The sequence below is a fragment of the Pollachius pollachius genome (genome assembly GCF_949987615.1).
Source record: "Pollachius pollachius genome assembly, chromosome: 12".
Lineage (NCBI taxonomy): Eukaryota > Metazoa > Chordata > Actinopteri > Gadiformes > Gadidae > Pollachius > Pollachius pollachius.
Window position 1 is genome coordinate 19605007 of NC_136945.1, and position 24790 is coordinate 19629796.

Sequence of the window (24790 nt, forward strand, 5' to 3'; positions counted from 1 at the left end):
TAAATACTAATACCCGATAGTAATTCAAATTCCTTGATAGGGTAGTATTTACAATTCTCTAGAATCTCTACATTTTCTCTCTCAGTCTTTACAGTTTGTTAAACTTGATCTTTACAGATTGTAAAACTAGATCTTAACAGTTTGTTAAATGATAGGTCTTAACAATTTGTTAAACTAGATCTTTACAGTTTGTTAAAGTAGATCTTTAACGTTTGTTAAACTATGGATCTTTACAATTTGTTGAAACTAGATCTTTACAGTTTCTTAACCTGATCTTTACAGTGCGTAAAACTAGATATTTACAGTTTGTTAAACTACATCTTTACAGTTTGTAAAACTATAAATCTTTACAGTTTGGTCAACTATAGATCTTTACAGTTTGTAAACTAGATCTTTACAGTTTGTAAAACTATAGATATTCACAGGTCTTTCAACTATAGATCTTTAAAGTTTGTAAATGAGCTCTTTACAGTTGGTGAAACCAGATCTTTACAGTTTGTAAAACTATAGATTTTACAGTTTGTTAAAGTATGGATTTTTACAGTTTGTAAAACTAGATCTTAACAGTTTATAAATATTATAATATTATAATATAATTGCTTATCTAGATGTAATTTACATCTCTAATCTAGGTGTGTGAACTACTGTAATCTAGATTTGAATTTGAAACCTGTCCTACATCTCATCTCTACATCTCTGATATAGATCTGATCTACCTGGATGGATAAATGGATGGATACAGGATGTCCTGGTGCTGAAGCAGTAACCATAGTAACATGACCCTAAACAAACCGAGAGAGAAGGAGCCCCTTCATCGCCGCTCCAGCCCCGCCCTCCTTGGAGTGCGAAGCCCCGCCCCTCACCCTGCCCCTGCCCCCCAACGAGGCCACGCCTCCCAGCGAGGCCACGCCCCCCTGGGCCTCTCATCATCCTATCAGCTGGGAGACACACTGCTCTGGGACCAGTGGCTCTCTGACGAAGGAAACAGTTACAAAGACTTCCTGTATCGCGTGCTGTTGCTAGGAGACCATGGCGTCGGGAAGAGCAGTCTGGCCAGAATATTCGGCGGAGTCTCAAATAGGGAGGAGTCGCCCGGGGGTGGGTAGATATTATTGTTACCATTGGTTACCACTGGTAACTAGTGATGTCTCCTTGTGGTTATCGTGGTAATTGTGGTAGCAACGTCGCAAAGCGCTTGGAGAGAACATATTAAATCCTCATTAACACATATTTGATACTTGTGTTTAGGCTCTGTATTCACTGTCTAACCCATACCTGCTCCTTAATGAGCTGTCTATGTACTGTGTGTCTTTTCATGACATTGTCCATGACCTTGGCTAACTCATCTCCATCATGAATTGATTGAACCACACACTCTGCTGGGATTGGCTGGGCCTGCGGCAGTGGACGGCATTATGGATCAGCAGAGTTTCCACCTCGCTGACCTCAACAATAGCTAGGCTAACACAATCTAACTAGCAGTAGCGGTTCTTGGCCAAGCTCACCAGGGAGGCAAACAGGAACGCGCCTTCACGAAAGCGCAGTGCACCCGCACATGCATGTCTTTTCTAAAGCATAGGCCTACACAACTTTTAAGAAAACATACTCGCGTGACACGTCGTGTGGAGGCGCATTAGAGAGGATCATAACTAAACACACTTAACACTGTGTCAGCAGAGTGCAATGCTTCTAAACTTTTAATCAAATGTGCAGAGGAAGTTCAACTTTATAAAGTAAAGTTCATTCATGGTGCGTGCTGCTTAAATGTAATACAAATGAGCCTTCCAGTCAGTTGCCGCACAAGGCGGCAACTGAAGGCTCATTTGCTTAGAACGTTAACAAAAGAAATAGCTGATTGTGATTGGTTGCAAGGAGTAGATGCGGCTGGCCGCCCTGCCTATGTTTAACATGGTATGGATGATTTACCTCGCAACAGTGAGACTGAATTGTGATTGGTAATTTTTTATTTTCAAAGGCGGCAAAAGTGAGTTTTGGCCTCTTTGCCTCCCTTCAGTGGCTAGCCCCGGACGTAACATACTCAGAGTAACGTCAGACAGCCCCATGGCCAGCCTACTGCCTTGCAAAGGCACTAGGCAATTTTTTTCAACATTTTCAACATTTTCATGTAATCATTCAGTAATTAACACACATTGCACATAGATTATCTTTGAAAGAAAAATATTTTTTAATAATTTCTTCATCACTTAAATCTTTTTTTTTTTTTTAATTGAATCAAGAGGAGGCATTGCCTCTGTTGCCTCCTCTATAGAACCGCCCCTGCTAACTAGGCAATCCCAAAACCAGCTTTGCTCACACTAGTAAGGCCAACAAGACGCTAGCTTACACAAAACTAGTAAGGCTATAATAATAGTACATTGTATTTGTATAGCGCAGTTCTAGGGACTCAAAGAAACTTTCCAACAAATCACAATTCAATCATAATAACAAAACAAAGTTTCAATTAAGGGGTTCCCACCACAGTAGGTGAGCTACCACGTCACTAGCTGGGTAACAAATCGCTAGATGGCTAACATCGCTAGCTGGCTAACGCAACGCTAGTTGTGGCCGGAATTCAAATGACATGCAACATATGATAAGTCATCCAATATGTTTAATTTTTCTACTTGTTATTATTTCCTAGTCGACCACTATGAAAGAACGCTGACAGTCGACGGAGAAGAGACAACACTGGTCGTCATGGATACGTGGGAACCAGACAAACTGGTAATATAACCTTAAACCTTAAGGACTAGAACCTATAGTAAGATAAGATGAGGGGTCTATAGTGAGATAAGATAAAGGGTCTATAGTGAGGTAAGATAAATGGTCTATTATAGGATTAGATAAGGGGTCTATAGTGACATAAGGTAAGGCTCTATAGTAAGGTAAGATAAGGGTTCTATAGTAAGGTAAGCTTCATATTGACTGACTTTAATCATCAGTGTGTTATTGGTCAGGAGGAAGAGGATGTGATGAAGAAGGCCAGTGCGTATCTTATCGTCTACTCCATCACCGATCGCTCTAGTTTTGAGTCCGCCTCCGAGTTGCGGATCCGGCTCCGTAGATTACGACAGGCCGACGACATCCCCATCATCCTGGTGGGAAACAAGTCGGACCTGGTCCGGTCCAGAGACATCTCTATAGAAGGTAGGACCTCTTTAGGTCTCTGTAGACGGTAGGCCCTCCTTCTCTAGGTCTCTGTAGAAGATAGGACAACTCTAGGTCTCTGTAGAAGGAAGGACCTCTCTAACTGACCTGCGGGCCTGATTTCAAAGTTTTCAATAATCCCCCAGATAAAAATCTATAGCCTTTTATATCGGTACTTTCGTCCAGGGCTGACGAGTAAAAGTTAAAAGACTCTGCTTTCTTGCTTCACCTATTGGCCAAGCCTCTGGCAATGAGTTCTACCCAGTTCTTCTGCGTGATAAACCTATATCAAATATGCTTTTGTTTTCTGGACATAAAAGACTTGCTGAACTCCACCATGCATTCCTTCATAACCCCTTCAGAGAAAGGCTTGCTTGACTAGACTAGATTGTATGCCAGTAGATAGCAGGCTTTCGTGCTGACATCTTGAATTGTGGATTAACAAACCAAAATGTTTTGCTGATTACCTTCCTGTCTATGTCACTCTATCATAAAGCATAATTTATGCAGCAAAAATAAAGTAAAATCAGAGACAGGTTAAACTATGGGGCGGGCCATAGTATGCACAGCCCTGTTCTACAGAGACCTAGAGCGGTCCTACCTTCTACAGCAGGGATGGGCAAGCTACGGGCCGCAGGCCACATGCTGCCTGCTCCACCCCTGGTCTTTGCTTTCACTCCAGTGCAACTTTCCCCTGAATCAGGTTCGACCTCCAGCCCGCCTCTCTTGGCCCCGTAGCACCGGAGCGACCTGAGCCAAAGTCTACATGCCGCTTTGTGGTTTTACAGCGGCTGCCGTAGCTCCTGGCGTGCGTCTGGTGCCTCGCGGGCCTAACGGTGTCCTCTTGTTCCCCAGAAGGCCGTGCGTGCGCGGTCATGTTCGACTGTAAGTTCATCGAGACCTCGGCGTGTCTCCACCACCACGTGGGCGAGCTGTTCCAGGGCGTGGTGCGTCAGATCCGCCTGCGGAGACGGCAGCCCCCCCGCGACGGGGTCCCGGCCCGCTCGGGGCCCCACGACGGGGGCCCGGCCCGCTCGGGGCCCCCCCCCCTCAGCCTGGCGAAGAAGGCTCGCCGCTTCCTGGGGGGCCTGGCCGCCCGCAACAACCAGCACCTCGCTCTGAAGGCCCGCTCCAAGAGCTGCCACGACCTGTCTGTCCTCTGAGCCTGTCTCACCCTCCACAACCTTTCTGTCCTCCGAGCCTGTCTCATCCTCCACGACCTGTCTGTCCTCTGAGCCTGTCTCACCCTCCACGTACCTGTCTGCCCTCTGAGCCTGTCTCATCCTCCACGTACCTGTCTGCCCTCTGAGCCTGTCTCATCCTCCACGACCTGTCTGTCCTCTGAGCCTGTCTCACACTCCATGGCTCTGAGCCTGTCTCACCCTCCATTGCTCTGAGCCTGTCTCACCCTCCACGACCTGTCTGTCCTCTGAGCCTGTCTCACTATTCACATACCTGTCTCACCCTCAATGACCTGTCTGTCCTCTGAGCCTGTCTCACTCTCCACAACCTGTCTTTCCTTTGAGCCTGTCTTACCCTCCACATACCTGTCTCCCCCTCCACGACCTGTCTTTCCTCTGAACCTGTCTCGCCCTCCACATACCTGTCTGTCCTCTGAGCCTGTCTCACCCTCCATATACCTGTCACACCCTCCACGACCTGTCTGTCCTCTGAGCCTGTCTCACCCGCCACGATCTGTCTGTTTGCTGAGCCTGTCTCAACCTCCACATATTTGTCTGTCCTCTGAGCATGTCTCACCCTCCACATACCTGTCTCAACATCCACATATCGGTCTGTCCTCTGAGCCTGTCTCACCCTCCACATACCTGTCTCACTCTCCACATACCTGTCTGTCCTCTGAGCCTGTCTCACCCTCCACGTACCTGTCTGTCCTCTAAACCTGTCTCACTCTCCACGTACCTGTCTGTCATTTTAGCCTGTCTCACCCTGCACATATCTGTTTGTCTTCTGAGCCTGTCTCACTTTCCACATACCTCTCTGTCCTCTCAACCTGTCTCACTCTCCATATACACACATCCACACACACACACATCCACACACACACACACACACACACACAATTGAACTATCTATAAACACAAGGTCTTTTAGTGGGGCTGCTTAAGTCAATTTTTGAGCCGAATCGTTCACTTCATGGTACAAGCACCAAATTTGGTACAAATGATGTCCAGGACATACCTTCTAATAAAAGTACGTTGCCCAGCTGAAAATCCAAGAGGGCCGCTAGTTTTCAAGATGGCCGCCTCGTCAAACGCCAAAAAAAGGTTTTCGAGGTAGAACTTGAATTAACAGAAGAATGTTAATGATCCAAGAATCAAAATGAATGTATTATGACTGGAATAACTCGATGGTGTCAATTGAATTCCAATATGGCCACCAATTTTCAAGAGAATGGCTATTAAATGACTAAAGAGTAGCGTTTTCGCGTTTTTTCTTCAGTTTTCTGCAATGATCTTAAGTGAAAATCAGCAGAATTCTGAGGGATGTGTTTTTTGTGTGAATCATTTGTGAAAATGTGTCCAAACTTTTGACTGTCACTCACCACACACACACACACACACACACACACACACACACACACACACACGCACACACACACACATACAGCAACACAAGCGTTCTTTACTGAAATAAAAGTACTAATTTAGCAATATAAATGATAATTCATTAAAATTCTGTGGTCAACATTTATTGGTTAGTAATTTTTTATAAGAGTGATGTCAAAGCACAACCAGGGCACACTGGTGACATCACTGCTGTGAGACTCAGCATGGGGTTCAGTGTCAGCTTGTAGTGTACTAACTGTAGTTGTAGTTTACTAACTGTTGTAGTGGTGTACTCACTGTAGTTGTAGTATACTTTAGTGTCCCAAATGCTATCTAATAAGCCCCTGTATAGACTCAACTAGAAGTTTAGTTAGTTGTAGTATTGTAGTTAGATAGCCGCACCTGAATTGACAGGATGTGCCAGCGCGGGATAGCCGAGCCAAGGGTAACGGGGCTTTAGTTACCTGGATGGTGTACAGATCGCACGGGATTTATGGCACTGGATGAATGATCGGGCTAGGTGTAGGGCACCAGATACTTGAACCTAGTTGCATCCCATATTCCAATGTGCTATGATATTTTGTATGTTTGGGTGGTAAAAGGATAATCCCTCGACCTTCAACTGTATAAGATGTCTGCCGATAATCCATTGAGTTGTGCTACTAAAACTGACTGGAGCAAGTGTTGCCTCTGTCAGACAGATACAAAAGCAGCGTTGAAGTCTCCCCCTACCCGTTATGAGTGTAGTTCTGACGGCTATTCCATGATAGCCAAAAACATACCTCTATTTCAGGCAATCAACCTGTTGCCCATCAGGTTAGACACATCCAGATTGGATGATGGAGGTGGCATTGAGGATACATTGAGGCGAAACGGTGCAATGTATCACCAAAATTGTCGCAAAATGTTTAGCAACTACAAACTCAAGCGTGCCACTAAAAGAGCAGCTGAAACTCAAAATGATCCTGGTGAAGGACTTCAAAAAATTCGAAGGGCTAGCACTGAAGTACAGCAGTGTTTCTTATGCGAAAAGATGGAACCAACATCAGAGATGCGACAAGCCATGACCATGCAGCTGAATGAGAGGCTCAATGAATGTGCTCGTAACCTTAATGACGGAAAGCTTCTGGCATTATTGAGTGGCGGAGATGTGGTGGCCCTAGAACTTAAATACCACTGGTCTTGCTTAACGGACCTGTATCACAGAGAGAGGGCACACATTAAAGCGGAAAAACAAGAAAAAATCCAGTCGTCTCAAGAAAAGGAAACCTTTCATTTGGTGTTCTCTGAACTTCTGACCTATGTCATTGAGGCAAAAAAAACAAACAGTGATGGGCCTTCTGTGTTCCGACTTGCTGAATTGGTTAGTCTTTACAGGGAGAGACTTAAGCAGTTTGGGACAGACCTACCTGATGTGAATGCGACCCGACTGAAAGAAAGGCTTTTGGCAGAGATACCTGGACTTGTAGCCTACAAGAAAGGGCGAGATATACTTCTGGCATTTGAAAAAGATGTTGGTCCAGTCTTGTCAGAAGCGTCATCCGATGCTGATGCCATTATTCTCGCCAAAGCTGCCCAGATATTGTGCAGGCACATGGTGAATCACAAGTCTAAGTTTGAGGGCAATCTCTATGAGAGTTCAGTGCACGATTCCTTTCCTCCAGCTCTACTTCAGTTTGTCTGTATGATTGAACATGGGGCAGATATAAAATCTCAGCTGAAATTTGGAGCGACTACAAATGATCTGGCAATGGCTCAGCTCCTTCAATACAACTGCTTTGCCAAGTGCAAAGAAGGTGCTGCCACAAAAAGGCATTCCAGAGACAGGGAAACCCCATTTCCGGTCTATATAGGGATGTCTATTTATGCTAAGACCAGAAAGAGACACCTTGTGGAAATGCTGCATGACCATGGTCTTAGTATTCCATATAATCGAGTACTTGACATATCAGCTCAGTTGGGAGATGCAGTTGTAAACAGATACATTGAAGAAGGTCTGGTTTGTCCCCCCAAACTAAGAAAAGGCCTCTTCTGCACAAGTGCAATGGATAACATCGATCACAATCCTTCATCTACAACTGCGACTTCATCATTTCATGGAACCAGCATCTCCATCTTCCAACATACATCATCAGAAAATCAAGGCGAAGTTCGAGAACCAATTCTTATTAAGAACAGCAGTGTAAAGAAAGTCCCGGAACTTCCTGATTCCTATACAAATGTCCACCCTGCTTTCTTCACAAAAAAGAAGCCATCTCCTCCAAAGGGCAATGTCACATCTGCATCTCTGCCAACTCTCCTCCTGACAAATGAATATGAATGGCTGCAGAAGGTTAGCCTAACACAAGATGTAGATGATGAGGTTAACATCACTTGGTCAGCTCACCATGCAGAGAAGAAGCGAGGTCTTGCATTTGATGTGAGCATTACCTCACTCTTCCCCCTTCTTCGCGATGAGGCCCATTCTATTGCCACAGTGAGGCATACCATGAACAAAGTCAGGGATGCTATTGCACACCTCAACCCTGGTCAGGTCCCTGTGATAACTGCAGACCAGCCTATTTATTCTATTGCCAAACAAGTCCAGTGGCACTGGCCTGACCTGTATGGTGAGGACAAATTTGTTGTAATGTTTGGCGGTCTCCACATAGAGATGGCTGCATTCAGATCACTTGGGACCCTGCTTCAGAGTAGTGGGTGGACAGGTGCTCTTGTGGAGGCTGGGGTGGCCTCTTCAGGAACAGCTGACTCCTTTCTTTCTGCCTGAAGTGTCACAAGAACACGCCACATGCACCAAGTTACAGCATGCTGTCTGTAAATGCTCCGAAAGGAAGCATATGAGTACCATTGTGCAGAACAGAATGATGGAGCGCTGAATTTCAATGACTGGTGTGAGAAGTGCAGGAAGGAGAGTCCTCAGTTTCAATTCTGGGAGCTTGTGTTGTCAATGGAATAGGTGATTTTCTCGCTGGTCAGGTCTTTCAGAGAGGCTAACTTCAACTTGTATTGTCAAGCACTGTCTGCTCTAATCCCCTTCTTCTTTGCAAACAACAATGTGAACTATGCTCGATGGCTCCCCATTCACCTCAGAGACATGGTTTCTTTGGAGCAAACTCACCCTCAGATTTTCAATGAATTTCAGCTGGGAAAGTTTGTGGTCCACAAGACTCACAGGGAGTTCTCAGGCATAGCCATTGACCAAGCTCACGAGCAGGCTAATGCAGTTGTTAAAGGTGATGGTGGTGCCATTGGAGTTACTGAGGATCCATCTGTACTGAGGCGGTGGATGGTGTCTGGACCAGAAGTTAGCCAGTTAGTCAACCAGTATGAGTTGGCATCTGAGGTCAATGAAGCAACTGAAGATATCAGGCATCATGAGCAGACTCGTCAGTCTCAGAAGTCCTTCACTGACAAGGTCCAGAGGTTGTTTGCTGTGATGAAGGATCTGGGTAATCCTTTTCAGGAAGAGTCCAAAGATCTGCTCACATTGGACACAAAAAACATTGCACATCCCAGTGCTGCTGAGCTTGTAAGAACTCACTTTGAGAAAGGTCAAGTTGCCTTCAGAGATTTTTTCAATGGTCTGGGTGATGAGACTTCCTTCTATAGGCCGATTAAAAAGAACAAAGTTGACTTCTTTCGCCAAGAAGCAGCTTCAGCTTGCAGTGACATGAAGAAGCAGGTACTCAAAGATGACTGTCGCCTGTTCTCACAGCTCTTTATATCCTGCCAATCACGAGAGTGTGACCTGCTTGAGTTCTTTAAGCATGAGAATCAGTCTTTCCCTGCAGCACTGAGCGACACAGGGAAACCCTACTATGGCCAGAAGTCTCAGCTTGCAAACATTTTGGAAGCTACCATTTCTCCTCCTGACAAACAACCAGAATGTGGTGCTATTATCATTGATGGTTCCTCTCTTGTGTATTCATTGTCTCCAAAGACATCAAAGACCTTTGAGGAATATGCTGTCCAAGATGTAGTTCCAAAGATCCAGGCATACTCATCAAAGTATGAGCGAACAGACATAATTTTTGATGTCTACTGGAGTTCAAGCCTGAAGGCTGAAACAAGGTCAAACAGAGGTAAGGGAGGTCGACGTAGAGTGACCGACAAAACCAAACTACCGCCCAACTGGAAAAGCTTCTTGCGAGACAATGAAAACAAGACTGAACTCTTTGGGTTCCTAGCAGAGAAGATAGTGACCTTGTGTCCTGACAATGTCGTAGTTGTGACCAAAGGAGAGCAGGCTCTTTCAAACAAACCCATCAGCCTTGAAGGTTTAAGTCCTTGCAACCACGAAGAAGCTGACTCCAGAATCTTCACACATGCTCTTCATGCAGCCAAGCAACAGATAAAGTCTGTGTTGATTAAGGCATGCGACACAGATATTCTTGTGGTTGCAGTCAATGTTTTTGCGACTCTTCAGGATGCAGGCTTGGAAAAGATCTGGATAGAATTTGGCCTGGGTCAGTCCATTAGGTGGTTGCCAATTCATGATATGGTGGTGAATCTTGGCCCAGAGAAATCCAGTGGCATGCTGTTCTTCCATGCCTTCACTGGCTGCGATGTTGTGTCAGCTTTCCGTGGTAAAAGCAAGAAAAGTGCATGGCAAGCATGGGAGGTTTGCCCTGAAGTTAGTCCTGTCTTCAAAAAGCTCAGCCAATACCCACCTATCATAGAAGATGCAGACCTCAACATCCTTGAGAAGTTTGTCATCACCATGTATGACAAGCAAAGTACTACATGCAAGGTTGATGAGGCAAGACTGGACTTGTCTGCTCGGAAGCAAAGGTCTTATGATGCCATTCCACCAACAAGCGCATCCCTCGTTCAGCATGTGAAACGGTCTGCTTTCCAAGCTGCCTGCATATGGGGCCAAGCAACAGTGTGCAAAATGCAAACTGAAAGTCCTGCCAACTGGGGCTGGCAAAAAGATGGTCAGATCTGGCAAGTTCTCTGGACAACCCTTCCACCCATTGCTCAGACTTGTGAGCAGTTGACAAAATGTGGCTGCAAGACTGAATGCCAAGGACGATGCAAATGCTATCGCTTCGGCCTGAAGTGCACACAGTTGTGTGCCTGTGCATGTGAGGGCTAAGAAAATAGAACAACCAAGTTTAAGTTGAATGTTTGAGTTGGATATTTGTATTATTATTTTTTAAGTTATGTTGATTCAAGTTCTGGATCGTAAAACATGCAGCCTATGCTTTGACACCTTTTCTGTGTTTTTATACCGTTATCTAAAAATTAAAAAAAAAAAAAAAAAAAAAAATAGCCTATACAAAAAAAAAAAAAAAAAATGGGGGAGACAAAGACAGCCTCTACGTGGCCTCCCCTACAAGTAGCTTACAGGTCCAAAAGCTTTAAGTGAAACTAATGTCTTTGTTTGTGAGTGTTTTTTTCATTTAATTCGCATTGTATCATCATAATATTCAATAATTTTGATTTTCTAAATGCAGAGTTGTATTTCTCATGTGCAAAAACACATATTTCAATGTATAAACCATCAGAATAGGACTATTCAATCAAAATATAGTTCAAACGCTGTTTCAAACCACTTTGAATGGCGGCCATCTTGAAAAATGGTGGCCACTTTGTTTGTTCAAGTGGGCAACGTACTTTTATGAGATAGTAGGTCCAAAAGCACTTGTGTAGCAAATTTGGCGCTTGTACCACAAAGTGAACGATTTTTCATTAATGTGCTCCACTATTTACCCTCCTGCGAGTTGTACTCGTCATCATCTTTCTGTTCTTTGTATAAGTATTCATGAAGTATTTATTAAGTATTGAACGAGTCATACACGTTTTGATTTGACATGTGTACAATGTGCAGCCCCTACACACTCCCTGTTGGCACAATAAAAACTGGACTGGAAACCTCGGCTGGAGGTCCGTCACACACACGTCTGTCTCTGTCTCTGTGTGTGTGTGTGTGTGTGTGTGTGATTATGTGTGTGGTGGTGTGTGTGTGTGTGTGTGTGTGTGTGATGGTGTTTGTGATGGTGTTTGTGATGTTGAGTGTGTGTGTATGTGTGTGTGTGTGTGTGCGCGTGTGTGTGATTGTGTAATTGTGTGTGTGATTGAGGTACCTCGCTTTAGCATAGAGAGGACACATCCAGACACTAGATGAATGGACTGACAGACAGAGGGAGATGTTCAGACAGGCGGTAGACAGACGGACAGACAGACAGGCAGAAAGGTAGACAGACTGATGGACAGAGATCGATAGACAGACAGGTAGGCAGACAGACAGACAAACAGACTCCTCTCCCTTACTTCCCTGAAATCGCCTCGTCCCCAACCGCCAAACGCTGACCAACTTCCAACCACACGTCCTCTGTAAGAGCAGGGAGAGCCGCACTGTAATCTACTGCAGGCTATGGTCAGGAACGCAAACAGCTCCAGCCCTCTCCCATCCCCGGACCCAGCCTGTTCCAGCACAGCGCTGTCCCCAGGGAGCCCCCACACACCACCACGCCGAGGCTGCGACCACAAGATGATCGGATGTTTTCTCAAAAAAATGTTGGCTGAGCGGAGACATCGGAGGCCATGAGGACAGGAGGAGGGGGGCTTCCATGTAAGTAGATAAGGACCTGGCCAAACCCGCTCAGAGCGAGGTGAAGACTCAGAGGACCGGAACAGTGACTCCAGAATCAAACACTTATCCCAAGATGCGCGTCGCAGATGCCTCTCTCATTTGGTCGACCACCGGCCCATGTGCGAGTGTGCATGTGTGTATATTAAGGTTTAATTCGTTTTGGGTTTTTTTGCCTAATGTGTCATTCAAATATGCGTTCCCAAATCCTAAACTGACATTTTTTATATTATTTGTATTAGTATTAGGGCAAAAGAACACAGTTTATGTCCATCAATACAGTTTGCAATGATCATTTCTGCTGCGTGACATCTGCTGCGTGACATCTGCTGCAGCGCTAATTGTGAAATGCCAGGTGGATTGCCTGGGACTTGTCTTCTGAACTCCATTATAAAAACTAACGAAATCTGTAAAAGTAAACCATTGAATGATTCCTAAACCATTCTGTTAAACTTAATCCATTCTGTGGCTGTTGAGATTTGCAAGCGGCTGCAAACGGTATTATTTACTCAAACTTAAATTGTTCCCGTTGTGGCTGGAGTTCACCGGTGTGTCGCTTCTTTCCCGGGGCTAGAGATTCGCCTCCAAAAACCTTACCGTATGACAACAGTAGACGAACACTTTTTTTTGTTAGTTTTTTTTCCTGTTTCCCTGTTTCATTCCGCGGCAGATTCAACAGTCAACTAAGTCCAATTGGTCCTGCAGCAGAGAACCACACCTCGGGTTTTGCAACTCAATTTAATCTGAACCAGAGCCAGGAATGTCTCCCTAACACCTCAAAGGTGTGTTTCTAAACGTTGTCACAAGTGTTCTAATCAACTTTATCACAAGTGTGTTTCTAGACATTATCACAAGTGAGTTTCTTGAATTAATCACAAGTGTGTTTCTTGACTTAATCACAAGTGTATTTCTAAACTTTATCACAAGTGTGTTTCTTGACCTAATCACAAGTGTGATTCTAAACGTTATCACAAGTGTTTCCAATCTTTATCAAAAGCGGGTTTCTAAACTTTATCACAAGAGGGTTTCTAAACATCATCACAAACTAGTCACTAAACTTCATCACAAGCGTGTATCTAAACTGTATCACAAACTAGTGACTAAACTTTATCATAAGCGGATTTCTAAACATCCTCACAAACTAGTCACCAAATTTTACATCAAACGGGTTTCTCCACATTATCGCAAGGGTTTAGGGAGGCGGGGATTGGCCGTCGCGAGAGGCGTTGTGGTCGGATGTGGGTGAGGTGGAGGGAGGGCTCCGAGCCCACTTAAAAGTCCCATAGTCCAGGCGGAGTCTGTGGTAATTGTGTTTTCTACACTGCAGACACTGATCTACAGATTTTATTTACGACCGAGGCACTAATCCGGCCAGAAGATGATGATGAACCCCGGCATCGTATCAGGTAGGCCTATATGAGACAATTCATCTTGTGCAGAAGCGATGCCACAACCGGTTACCACTCGTGAGTAAAAACCCTTTAGTCGAATTACATCCGAGACCCTTGAAGAGAAGAGGTGCGGTTAAGGAGACGTTCCTGGCTCTGGTTCAGATTAAATTGAGTTGCAAAACCCGAGGTGTGGTTCTCTGCTGCAGGACCGATTGGACTTAGTTGACTGTTGATTCTGAATTTGAGAACCCCGGAATGAGCTTAAACTGAATAAACCTCAGTCTGCTGGCCAGGACCAGCAGCTTGGTGGGGGAGGTGGACGGAGGAATGAGAAAGAGCCAGGGGCACTTCAGGTGGGCCATGTCTTAACATGATAGGGAGTTATTTTTGAAGGCATGAAACTCCTATGGAAACTTCTATATATGGAGGTGATTTGGTTAGAACACTTCTATGGTCAGCACACCACACTAGAGTGCAGAGGAAGTCCTACATAATTACTACCTCATGGGTTTGGGGTTGTTGGTTCCTGGGGAGGAACTGATGCAAAGGTTTTTTGGACTGCGGTCGACTGGTGACAAAATAACGAAAAGCGGTGGAGGTGGATGTAGTACCGCCCGCCACTAGGCGCCGCCCTTTACCACTTGATATATATATATATATATATATGTGTATATGTGTATATATATATGTGTGTGTATAAATATATATGTGTATATATATATATATGTGTGTGTATATATATATATATATATATATATGTGTATATATATATATATATGTGTATATGTGTATATATATATATATATATGTGTGTGTATATATGTGTGTATATATATATATATATATGTGTGTGTATATATATATATGTGTGTATATATATATATATATGTGTGTATATATATATGTGTGTGTATATATATATATGTGTGTATGTATATATATATATGTGTGTATGTATATATATACATATATGTGTGTATATATTTACGTATATATATGTATGTGTGTGTGTATATGTGTGTGTATATATCTATACATATATGTGTGTATATATTTACGTATATGTATTTATGTGTGTGTGTATATGTGTGTATATATCTATACATATATGTGTGTATATATTTACGTATATGTATTTATGTGTGTGTGTATATGTGTGTGTATATATCTATACATATATGTGTGTATATATTTACGTATATGTATTTATGTGTGTGTGTATATGTGTGTGTATATATCTATACATATATGTGTGTATATATTTACGTATATGTATTTATGTGTGTATCATTAGGATTCATTCAGTATTATACCGTTAAGAGTCAGTAATGGTAATATATATATATTTTTAAAACACACTTTAAAAATCGCTTGCTGTTATGTCTTTATGAAACACGGGTAATTAACCGTCAAATAATTAATAAATATTAAAACGATAAAGCCTAACATACATACAGATATCAGGCTGTATACTGTTTGTTGCACAGGACTTGGCATTTGTGGGTTCTCTGCGTGTTTTTACTTGATTCAGGCATTTGCCGGAGGTGTTGATTCTCTGTTCTATCTTTGAGTTGCAGCTGTCTGCGCTGCGCCCCCCGGCATGTCTGGCAACGTGCCGGGCTACGAGAACATGGCTGGAGGCAAGCTTCCTTAATCCTACCCTACCTCCTCTGTCCTAGAGCCTCATCCCTTACCTCCTCTATCCTAGAGTCTCTCCCCTTGCCTCCTCTATCCTACTGCCTCTCCCTTTAGCTACTTCCTCTGTTGTAACTCCCAACTTCCTCTATCCTAGTTTCTTTGTCCTATCATACCTCCTCTGTCCTATCTCCTTTACCAAACCTCCGCTATCCTAGAGCCTCTCCCCTTACCTCCTCTATCCTAGAGCCTCCGCCCTTAACCCCTCTCTCCTAGATCCTCTCCCCTTACCTCCTCTGTCCTAGGTCCTCTCCCCTTACCTCCTCTGTCCTAGACCTTTAGCTACTTCTTCTGTCTTAACTCCACCCTTCCTCTATCCTAGTTCCTTTGACCTATCATACCTCCTCTATCCTATCTCCTCTTTCGTGCCTCCTCTATCCTAGCCGAACCCTACTCTCTAGTACCTGAGTTGGACCTCCCTGGTTCCCATGGTGCTGATGATGCTGATGGTGTCTTGCAGGTGGCTTCCTCCCCCCCCCGGTGCCTCTCCAGCCGCTGGCCCCCGTGGCCCCGCCCCCCAACCAGCAGAACTGGAGGTCAGACTCAGAGCTCACCCCCCATCAACACTCACCCCTAAAACTCAACACATCAACTCTCAAAACCCCACCACACGACACCACAGCACAGCAAAGGTCGACACTAAATCCTATCGCACTCGACCCATGCGACTAAAAACACTCAACCCCTCAAAACTCAGCACTACAACACACAAAACACAACACGCAACCCTCAAAACTCAAAACCACAACACACAACGCCACAACACCATAATACTCAACATGATAATGCTCTCATTTATAGAACAACCAGTGACTGCTACTTAAGTTACTTAAGTGTGTTTTTGTACGCTTGGTTGTGGGTGCGTGTGTGTATGCGTGCATTTGTGCGTGTGTGCGTGTTTGCATGCATGCGCCTGCGTGCGTGTGTGTGTGTGTGTGTGCATGTGTGTGCACGTCTGTGCGTGTGTGTGCCTGCATGCCTGTGTGTGCATGTGAATGCGTGCTCATGCGTGCGTGTGTGTGTGTGTTGTTGTGGTTGTGTGTGTGTGTGTGTGTGTGTGTGTGTGTGAACGTCTGCGCTTGTGTGTGTCTGTGTGTGTGGTTGTGATTGTGTGTGTTTTTGTGCACGTCTGTGTGTGTCTGTGTGTGTGGTTGTGGTTGTGTGTGTGTGTGTGTGTATGTGTGTGCCTGCGTGTGTGTGTGTGCCTGCGTGTGTGTGTGTGTGTGTATGTGTGTGCCTGCGTGTGTGTGTGTGCCTGCGTGTGTGTGTGTGTGTGTATATGTGTGCCTGCGTGTGTGTGTGTGTGTGTGTCTGCAGTATCCCCTGTATCACTGAGGAGGGGGCCAGGAAGGCGTTTAAGGACTACGCTTCATCTAACTGCTGCTACAGCAGCTCGCCGGCGGAGGACGGGGTCATCACCTCCTTGGAGCCTCACAACACCTACCGCGTAAACACTCTAACTAACCAGATTACCTGGGGATAACTAGTACAACACCTACCGCGTAAACACTAACTAACCAGATTACCTGGGGTTAACTGGTACAACACCTACCGCGTAAACACTTTAACTAACCAGATTACCTGGGGTTAACTAGTACAACACCTACCGCGCAAACACTCTAACTAACCAGATTACCTAGGGTTAACTAGTACAACACCTACCGGGTAAACACTCTCCCTAACCAGATTACCTGGGGTTAACTAGTACAACTATTTCAACCGAATAACTTCTATTTACTATCTTTACCTGGGATTAACTGGTAGAACTATATCAACTAAATCAATATTAAATTACTATCATTAACCAGGATTTACTGGGATTAACTATTATAACTCTAAATAACTAGGATGAATTGTAATCATCTAGACACAGTTATTAACTATTCATTCGTTTAGAGCTGAGGATCATTGTTGCGGTGATTAGTTCCTAGCCTCTGTAAGATGTACAGAGTGTTTTCTGAAGAGAGTTCTAGACAGGAGGGAATGTTATCCCCATGGCTACGACCTACAGTAGCCTCAGAGAACAACGTCCACACACAGGGGTTTAGTCCCATTTCCTCTAAACCACATTATCACTTAGCAACAGTGACATCACTTAGTAAAGTGACTTAAGGGTGATTACTTTGATTAATATGTTGACCAACATGAAGGACGTACTGACCAGGTTTATCACCAGAAAACACCATTTTGCGTTCACTGGCACTTTTATAGTCTTATAGTGTTTGTGTGTGTGTGTCCGTGTGTCCGTGTCCTGTAGTACCGGTTGGAGACGTTCACGGAATCTAGGTCGACTGATTGGGCCCATAAACCACACAAAGGTGCACACACACACACACACACACACACACACACACACACACACACACACACACACACACACACACACACACACACACATATATACCGTATATATATGTCTCTGTGTGTGTATGCAATTTATTTTATATACTGTAATAATATGTGTATATAAATTAATAATGATGTGTATATAAACAGTATATATGTTATAATGATGTGTCTGTGTATATATATATTATGTGTATATATATATATATATAATGTGTATATATAGGAGAAGCGGCTGACTTCTACACTCAGCCCGCCCCCCAACCCTGGCAGGTCCAGGCCACGCCCCCAGAGATGTTCACCAATCACACTCAAGAGCTCCCTGTGCCCTTCACCTCCACCATCAAGGTGATTGGTCCTCTATCAGATGCTTCTGTGTTTGTTTATGGAAGATGGAATGTGTGTTTGTGTATACATAAATCTATACACACATTATCATTTACATCATTATATATACACATATTCATATGTATTATACATTATTAAATGTATAAAATATGCATACTAATGTGTGTGTGTGTGTGTGTGTGTGTGTGTGTGTGTGTGTTTGTAGGACTGCCACACCTGTAAGGCCAGTGGGACGACTCCGTGTGACGTGTGTTACGGTGTAGGATCGGTGAGACAATCAATTATCATTATCGTCACTTATCAATGAATCATCTGCAATATGTGGTCGGCTGTCACATGATGATGACGTTTGTGTGTGTCTGTGTCCGGTGTGTGTGTGTGTGTGTGTGCGTGCATGCGTGCGTGAAGAAAGAGTGCTGGGTGTGTCATGGTACAGGGAAGACCGAGACCAGCGACTGTGGCCGATGCAACGCTGGCAGAGAGAGGTACTGGCTTTAAATACACGTGTGTGTGTGTGTGTGTGTGTGTGTGTGTGTGTGTGTGTGTGTGTGTGTGTGTGTGTGTGTGTGTGTGTGTGTGTGTGTGTGTGTGTGCGCATGCGTGTGTAGGGTTAATATATTGTTTGTGGGGTAAATATATTGTGTGTGTATGTGTCGTAAATATATTGTGTGTGTGTGTGTGGGGGGTCAATATATATTGTGTGTGTGTATTTGGGGTAAATATATTGTGTGTGTGGTAAATATATTGTATGTGTGTGTGTGTTGCAAATCAATGTGTGTGTGGTAAATATAATGTGTGTGTGTGTGTGTAGTAAATGGAATTTGTGTGTGTGTGTGTGTGTAGTAAATGTAATGTGTTTGTGTATAGTAAATCTAATCTGTGTGTGTGTGGTTAATATAATGTGTGTGTGTGGTAAATCGAATGTGTTTGTGTAGTAAATATAATGTGTTTGGATGTGTGCGTTTGTGTGGTAAATCAGATGTGTGTGTGTGGTCAAACTAATGTGTGTGTGTGTGTGTGTGTATGTGTGTGTGTGTGTGTGTGTGTGTGTGTGTGTGTGTAGCTGCTCTTCCTGTAACGGTCAGGGCACAGAGGCCTGTGAGACATGTGAAGGGAGGCGCCAACTGATGACCTTCATCCAACTCAAAGTAGAGTGGTGAGTACTACTACTACTACACTAACTACTACACTAGTACTACAACTAGTAATACTATGACACTAACTGTAGTACAGGATACTACCAGCTTCTGGTACACAGAACGTACAACTTACCAGCAGTGATGTCTCTCCTAAAGCAGATATGTCTCCTAAAACAGCCATGTGTCCTAGACCCGCCATGTCTCCTATAGCGGCCATGTCTCCTAAAGCAGCCATGTCTCCTATAGCGGCCATGTCTCCTAAAGCAGCCATGTCTCCTAGAGCAGATATGTCTCCTGAAACCGCCATGTGTCCTAGACCCGCCATGTCTCCTATAGCGGCCATGTCTCCTAAAGCAGCCATGTCTCCTAAAGCAGCCATGTCTCCTAGAGAAGCCATGTCTCCTAAAGCAGCCATGTCTCCTATAGCGGCCATGTCTCCTAAAGCAGCCATGTCTCCTATAGCGGCCATGTCTCCTAAAGCAGCCATGTCTCCTAGAGAAGCCATGTCTCCTAAAGCAGCCATGTGTCCTAGACCCGCCATGTCTCCTATAGCGGCCATGTCTCCTAGAGAAGCCATGTCTCCTAGAGAAGCCATGTCTCCTAAAGCAGCCATGTGTCCTAAGCAGCCATGTGTCCTAAGCAGCCATGTGTCCTAGAGCGGCCATGTCTCCTAGAGCAGCCATGTCTCCTAGTACGGCCATGTCTCCTAAAGCAGTCATGTCTCCTAAAGCAGCCATGTCTCCTACAGCAGCCATGTGTCCTAAACAGCCATGTGTCCTAGAGCGGCCATGTCTCCTAAGCAGCGGTGTGTTTCAGGACCAACCACCTGGAGGACTTCCTGGCCCAGCAGGGCAGCGGTCTGAAGGTTGAGGAGCTGAGCTCCGTCACCGGGAAGGAGCTCTTCAAGGGCGCCCAGAACCTGGTCTGTAGCCTCCACTACATCTTCTGAGTGCTAAGCCTGTAACAAACCCTAACTCCTAACCCTAACCCTCTAACCACTAACCCTAACCCCTAGTTAGGGGTTAGGCTTTGTTCCAACCACTAAGCCCGTAACTAACCCTAACCCCTAGCCATAACCCCTTACCCTAACCCCTAACCTGATCCCCCTAAAATAATTTAATCTAATTCGGATATTATCAAACTACATTTAACAATCATCGGCACTGATCGGTGCAGCTCCCTGAGTCAGTGCCGTGTGTTCGAGCAGAGTTCAGTAGGCTACGTCAGAGCGTGCGGACGCAAAGCACCCCAAATCCCCACATGGAAATCCCAGTTCGGAGGGCCTTTCAGCTGAGTGTGTATGCAAACCAAGTGTCTCTCACCTGACGCAAACGTGACATAAGAAGCTACCTCCAGTAGTAATGAAGTCAACAAAGACAAAATGGTTGATTTAAAGAGGTCGGACCACTTAAATGGCAAATGATCTGCATTTTTACAGCGCTTTTCAATGCTTTACAATATGGCCCAACAATCATCCATTCACGCACACTTGCACACACGCACACATTCACACACTGACGGAGGTATCAGCCATGCAAGGCGACAGCCAGCTCGTCAGGAGCAGTCAGGGTGAGGTGCCTTGCTCAGGGACACCTCGCCACTCAGTTGGATGAGCCGGGGATCGAACTAGCAACCTTCCGGTTACCAGCCAACCCGCTCTACATCAATGCACAAGCCAAGACCCCCCAGTCCATATCAGCCAGTGCGTTGAGTGTCCGCTCCTTCCCCTCCCCAGGTGTACCCTCTGCTGGGCTTCCCAGACCCGGCCATCTCCCAGGCATCAGAGCGTATGGTCCAGGAACACCAGGCCAAGTACCTCCAGACCTCCAGGATACTGCAGCAGGTACCCCAGATATGCACCCTCTCTCGATTAATACGTCCTGCACGCTGTGTCTGAATCTTTGATCCGTTGTCTGTCAAAGAAATTTACTCTGAGGACAATAAATTACTTTATCTAACACTCTGTACGCAGTCTACCCAGTCTATTCCCCAGTCTATTCCCCAGTCTATACCCAAGTCTATACCCAGTCTACCCAGTCTATTCCCCAGTCTATACCCAAGTCTATACCCAGTCTACCCAGTCTACCCAGTCTACCCAGTCTACACCCAAGTCTATACCCAGTCTATACCCAGTGTATACCCCAGTGTATACCCCAGTGTATACCCCAGTGTATACCCCAGTGTATACCCCAGTGTATACCCCACTCTATACCCAGTCTATACCCAGTCTATACCCCAGTCTATACCCCAGTCTATAACCAGTCTATACCCCTGTAGCCCATTAGCCCTTTCTAACGGTTGTCACTGACTCTCTCTCTGTCTCTGTTTCCATAGCGACAGACAGTGGAGTTGATTCCGGTTGCTAAGGTGGGCTACAAGTGGAAAGGCGACGCCTACTGTTACTATGTCGCCGGTAACGAACAGCGCGTCACCGCAGACTACCCAAATACCTGCTGCTGTGTGGTTCTCTGAACACACAGCATGCCCAGCACACCCATGGCTGTTTCATTCATTCATTATTGGTCCCCATTATTTGCGCCCTTACACTTCATGGTCCGACGTCTGTTTGTCCTCCAGTCCTTCCTGCCCCGGTGTTACACCGAATTCTGCGACCCACCGAAAAGTGTGACCTCAGGGGGCGCTGTTGCATATTTTCTGCAATATGCACGAGTTTGAAGCGTAGACAGGCATGACAAAAACATAAAAAAAACATAAGATCTCCCCCCAACCAATTACCTTCTTATTAAATGTGCTTAATAAATACATTTGTACAGTACATACAATTTATAAAATTGTATGGGTCCATGAAAGTGAGGCGACATCATTTAGTGCTCCTGAAATAGTGGTCTGTTTCTCATATTATTAATCTAGTACATCTTGTACCAATGTGTTTCAGTAACTGTGTAAATAAAAAAAGGGGGGAAATATGGTCATTTTTGAGTGAAACTTACACAAAGGAAATGTAATGTACCTCAAATTTGTTATTACAGTTCACATCCGTCTTTTTTCCTTTCATCACTTTCGTGGTTCAGAACTGCATTATTTAGCTGACACTGACAGCTATTGGCTTAGACATACAACAGCATAGTAACTAAGAAAATAAAGGTTGGACAGGACAAAATAAAAATCACGGATAATATAATACTACATAATACTGCATTTACAAAAGTGTTGTCTATAACTCAGATAAAAAGGTTGTAAACAATTTATTTCTTCTTTAAGGGCTAGAGACTAGCCAAAATGTGTTTAATACTTTCCTCTGGGATGGAATACTCATTGGTATTATGAGTTTAACTGAGGTTAAACTGTTACAAAATGTCTGCTTTTCTGACAATAAACCAGCAGACTGTTCAAAGTAAACAATGTGTTGGATTGATAGATAAATAGATAGATTTACCCCCCACCAGAATAAATTTAGGGTCAGGTCACCTTAAAATGCAGCAGAAAGCAGGAAATCACATATATGATATTCAACCCCCCCCCCCCCCCCCCCTTTATATACTTCATATACCCCTGTGGCTTCCTGGGGCTGAGCCCCCCCAAGAGTCAGAACCTAGAATCGCCCCTGGTTACAGCGTTTAGCTGTGCAACAAATATATATATATATTTTTTTTACAATCTTGACGACCTTTTTAGTGCTGTGTGTAGCCACACGTTTTCCCCTTCTGAACTTAAACACGCAGTTAATTTCCTTTCCTAGCTCCTCTTGTTTATGTTGGTAGCTTAGCCATGTCATGTCACGTTGTCAACATTGGATACATGGAGCAGAACATAGTGGGTCATATGTCCGACGCTTTTTGAAAACGTTTTCTTCATAAAACATGCCACAGATTTTGTATACATTCTATTTCTTAATAATTAGCTACATGGGTATGCCGTCTTTCAGAACCTTTCACAGGGCTCTGAAGTCTCACGCATTCGGCGTGAGACACACGCAATTCAACCCATGCACACGCTCACACTTCGTATTTCTCACGCAGAGAAATTACCAGGATATCGCCCACCAATTTGAGCCGCTATTTAACAGTGAAACAGGTAGGAATCAAATAGGTTTCCCGTATGTAGGGTAACCAGACGTCCTCTTTTTCCCGGACATGCCCTCTTTTTGAGACACTTTTAAAAAAATGTGTGGCGTAATGTCAAAATCGTCCGGGACTTTATTAAAGCCTCATAAATTGAATTTGGGTTGCGTTTCTCTGGGTCGTTCATAAACTAGTTAGGCTACGCCCTCCCCTACTCAGTTCTGTTTGCTTTGCATTGGTGGAAGTGATGAGGGAGAGTGGTTAAGTCGAGCCTTCAGATTGGACGGCTTGACTTACTTAGTAGCAGTCATGTTTGTATTTATTTTTTTACCATTATTGTTTTATAGGGACAAACATTAACAAATTTCTTAAATTATTGATAAAGTTCTATCTATTGAACAGAAAGAAACACTTGGTCATACTTTACACACTTTACCACAGCACTGGCCTACTGAATGCCACAGATATATTTTAAGCATTGGACTGAAGGCCACATAAATATATAATTATGTTTTTGCACGTTTGCAACGTTTAAAAGTTCAGGGGAAAGTATATGCCTCTACTGATGTTGCTTAAGCCAATAGCCTTTTGAGGCAGTGTTGTTTCTGAATATTAGTGTTAAGAGCCAATAATGCTTACTATTACACATTAGTCACCATGTCTGTGGACACATTTGTATGCAGTCACATGCTAATAACATAAGATCTCCCCCCAACCAATTACCTTTTTAAAGGTATTAAAAATGGTAATAAATACATTTGATTTGATTTGATTATCATTTTACGGATCGATACAATGAATAGGGCGTTTAGTACGGTCCATCACCGTTGCTTCTTTCCCCATAAAATGCAGTCAGTGTTAAATTACGCTGATTTACCTTTGAGCATTTCCTATTATAGGCTACTGTGTAAAATGCTGTTTAGAATTAATGTTAGTATCAAGAAAAGAAAGACCCACCGGTGGGGGGAGTTCCTATGTTTTATTTATGTTTTTGTTGTAATGCACACGTGCATGTTGCAGAAAATGTGCAACAGCGCCCCCTGGGGTCACACTTTTCGGTGGGTCGCATAATTCGGTGTAACACCCGTTACACCGGCGGTCAGAAGAAATATCGGTGCTGTTTTAATGGATTTCACGACATACATCCATGTATCTGCCTACTCAGCAATTGGTATAATGGTTCAGACATGTATTTCGAGCTAGCTATCACAAAAATAGACTGAACTCGGAGGTTTTGCTAACTTATTGTAACCTGTTGGAAGCACGAAGTTACATTAACTTTGGCAGATTTGGACATTGATTTAATAAAATCTATTTCAATGACTGCAATACTGCGTGGGTTACCACCATGTTAACGAGGAACAGTATTTGATTTGGTACAATTCATTCATATCAAACATTACATAAGCAAGCTTACCTGATCGTTGGTCTACCACCCGATGATCTCCCGGCCAACCAAAAATCTATGGATTTTCAATCATATTTCCCGGTCAACTATATATCAATGCATTTTCAATCATATTTCCAGGTCAACTATATA

General features: G+C 44.1%; 2 protein-coding genes across 2 annotated transcripts; both read left to right on the forward strand.

Moving 5' to 3' along the window:
• Positions 1-776: 776 nt before the first annotated feature.
• Positions 777-4310, forward strand: LOC307083745 (GTP-binding protein REM 1-like; the record flags this gene model as incomplete). The annotated part of the gene is made up of 4 exons (XM_079747696.1): positions 777-1098; positions 2642-2724; positions 2958-3147; positions 4003-4310. 4 exons carry the CDS (start codon positions 777-779, stop codon positions 4308-4310), a joined length of 903 nt encoding a protein of 300 aa, XP_079603822.1.
• Positions 4311-13574: 9264 nt separating this feature from the next.
• On the forward strand, positions 13575-22380 carry LOC307083474 (protein SSUH2 homolog). The gene is made up of 12 exons (XM_079747377.1): positions 13575-13715; positions 15278-15340; positions 15856-15931; positions 16713-16842; positions 17653-17713; positions 17968-18089; positions 18295-18357; positions 18498-18574; positions 19153-19245; positions 20045-20150; positions 20964-21071; positions 21563-22380. Exons 1-12 carry the CDS (start codon positions 13688-13690, stop codon positions 21698-21700), a joined length of 1065 nt encoding a protein of 354 aa, XP_079603503.1. The 5' UTR covers positions 13575-13687; the 3' UTR covers positions 21701-22380.
• Positions 22381-24790: the final 2410 nt, after the last annotated feature.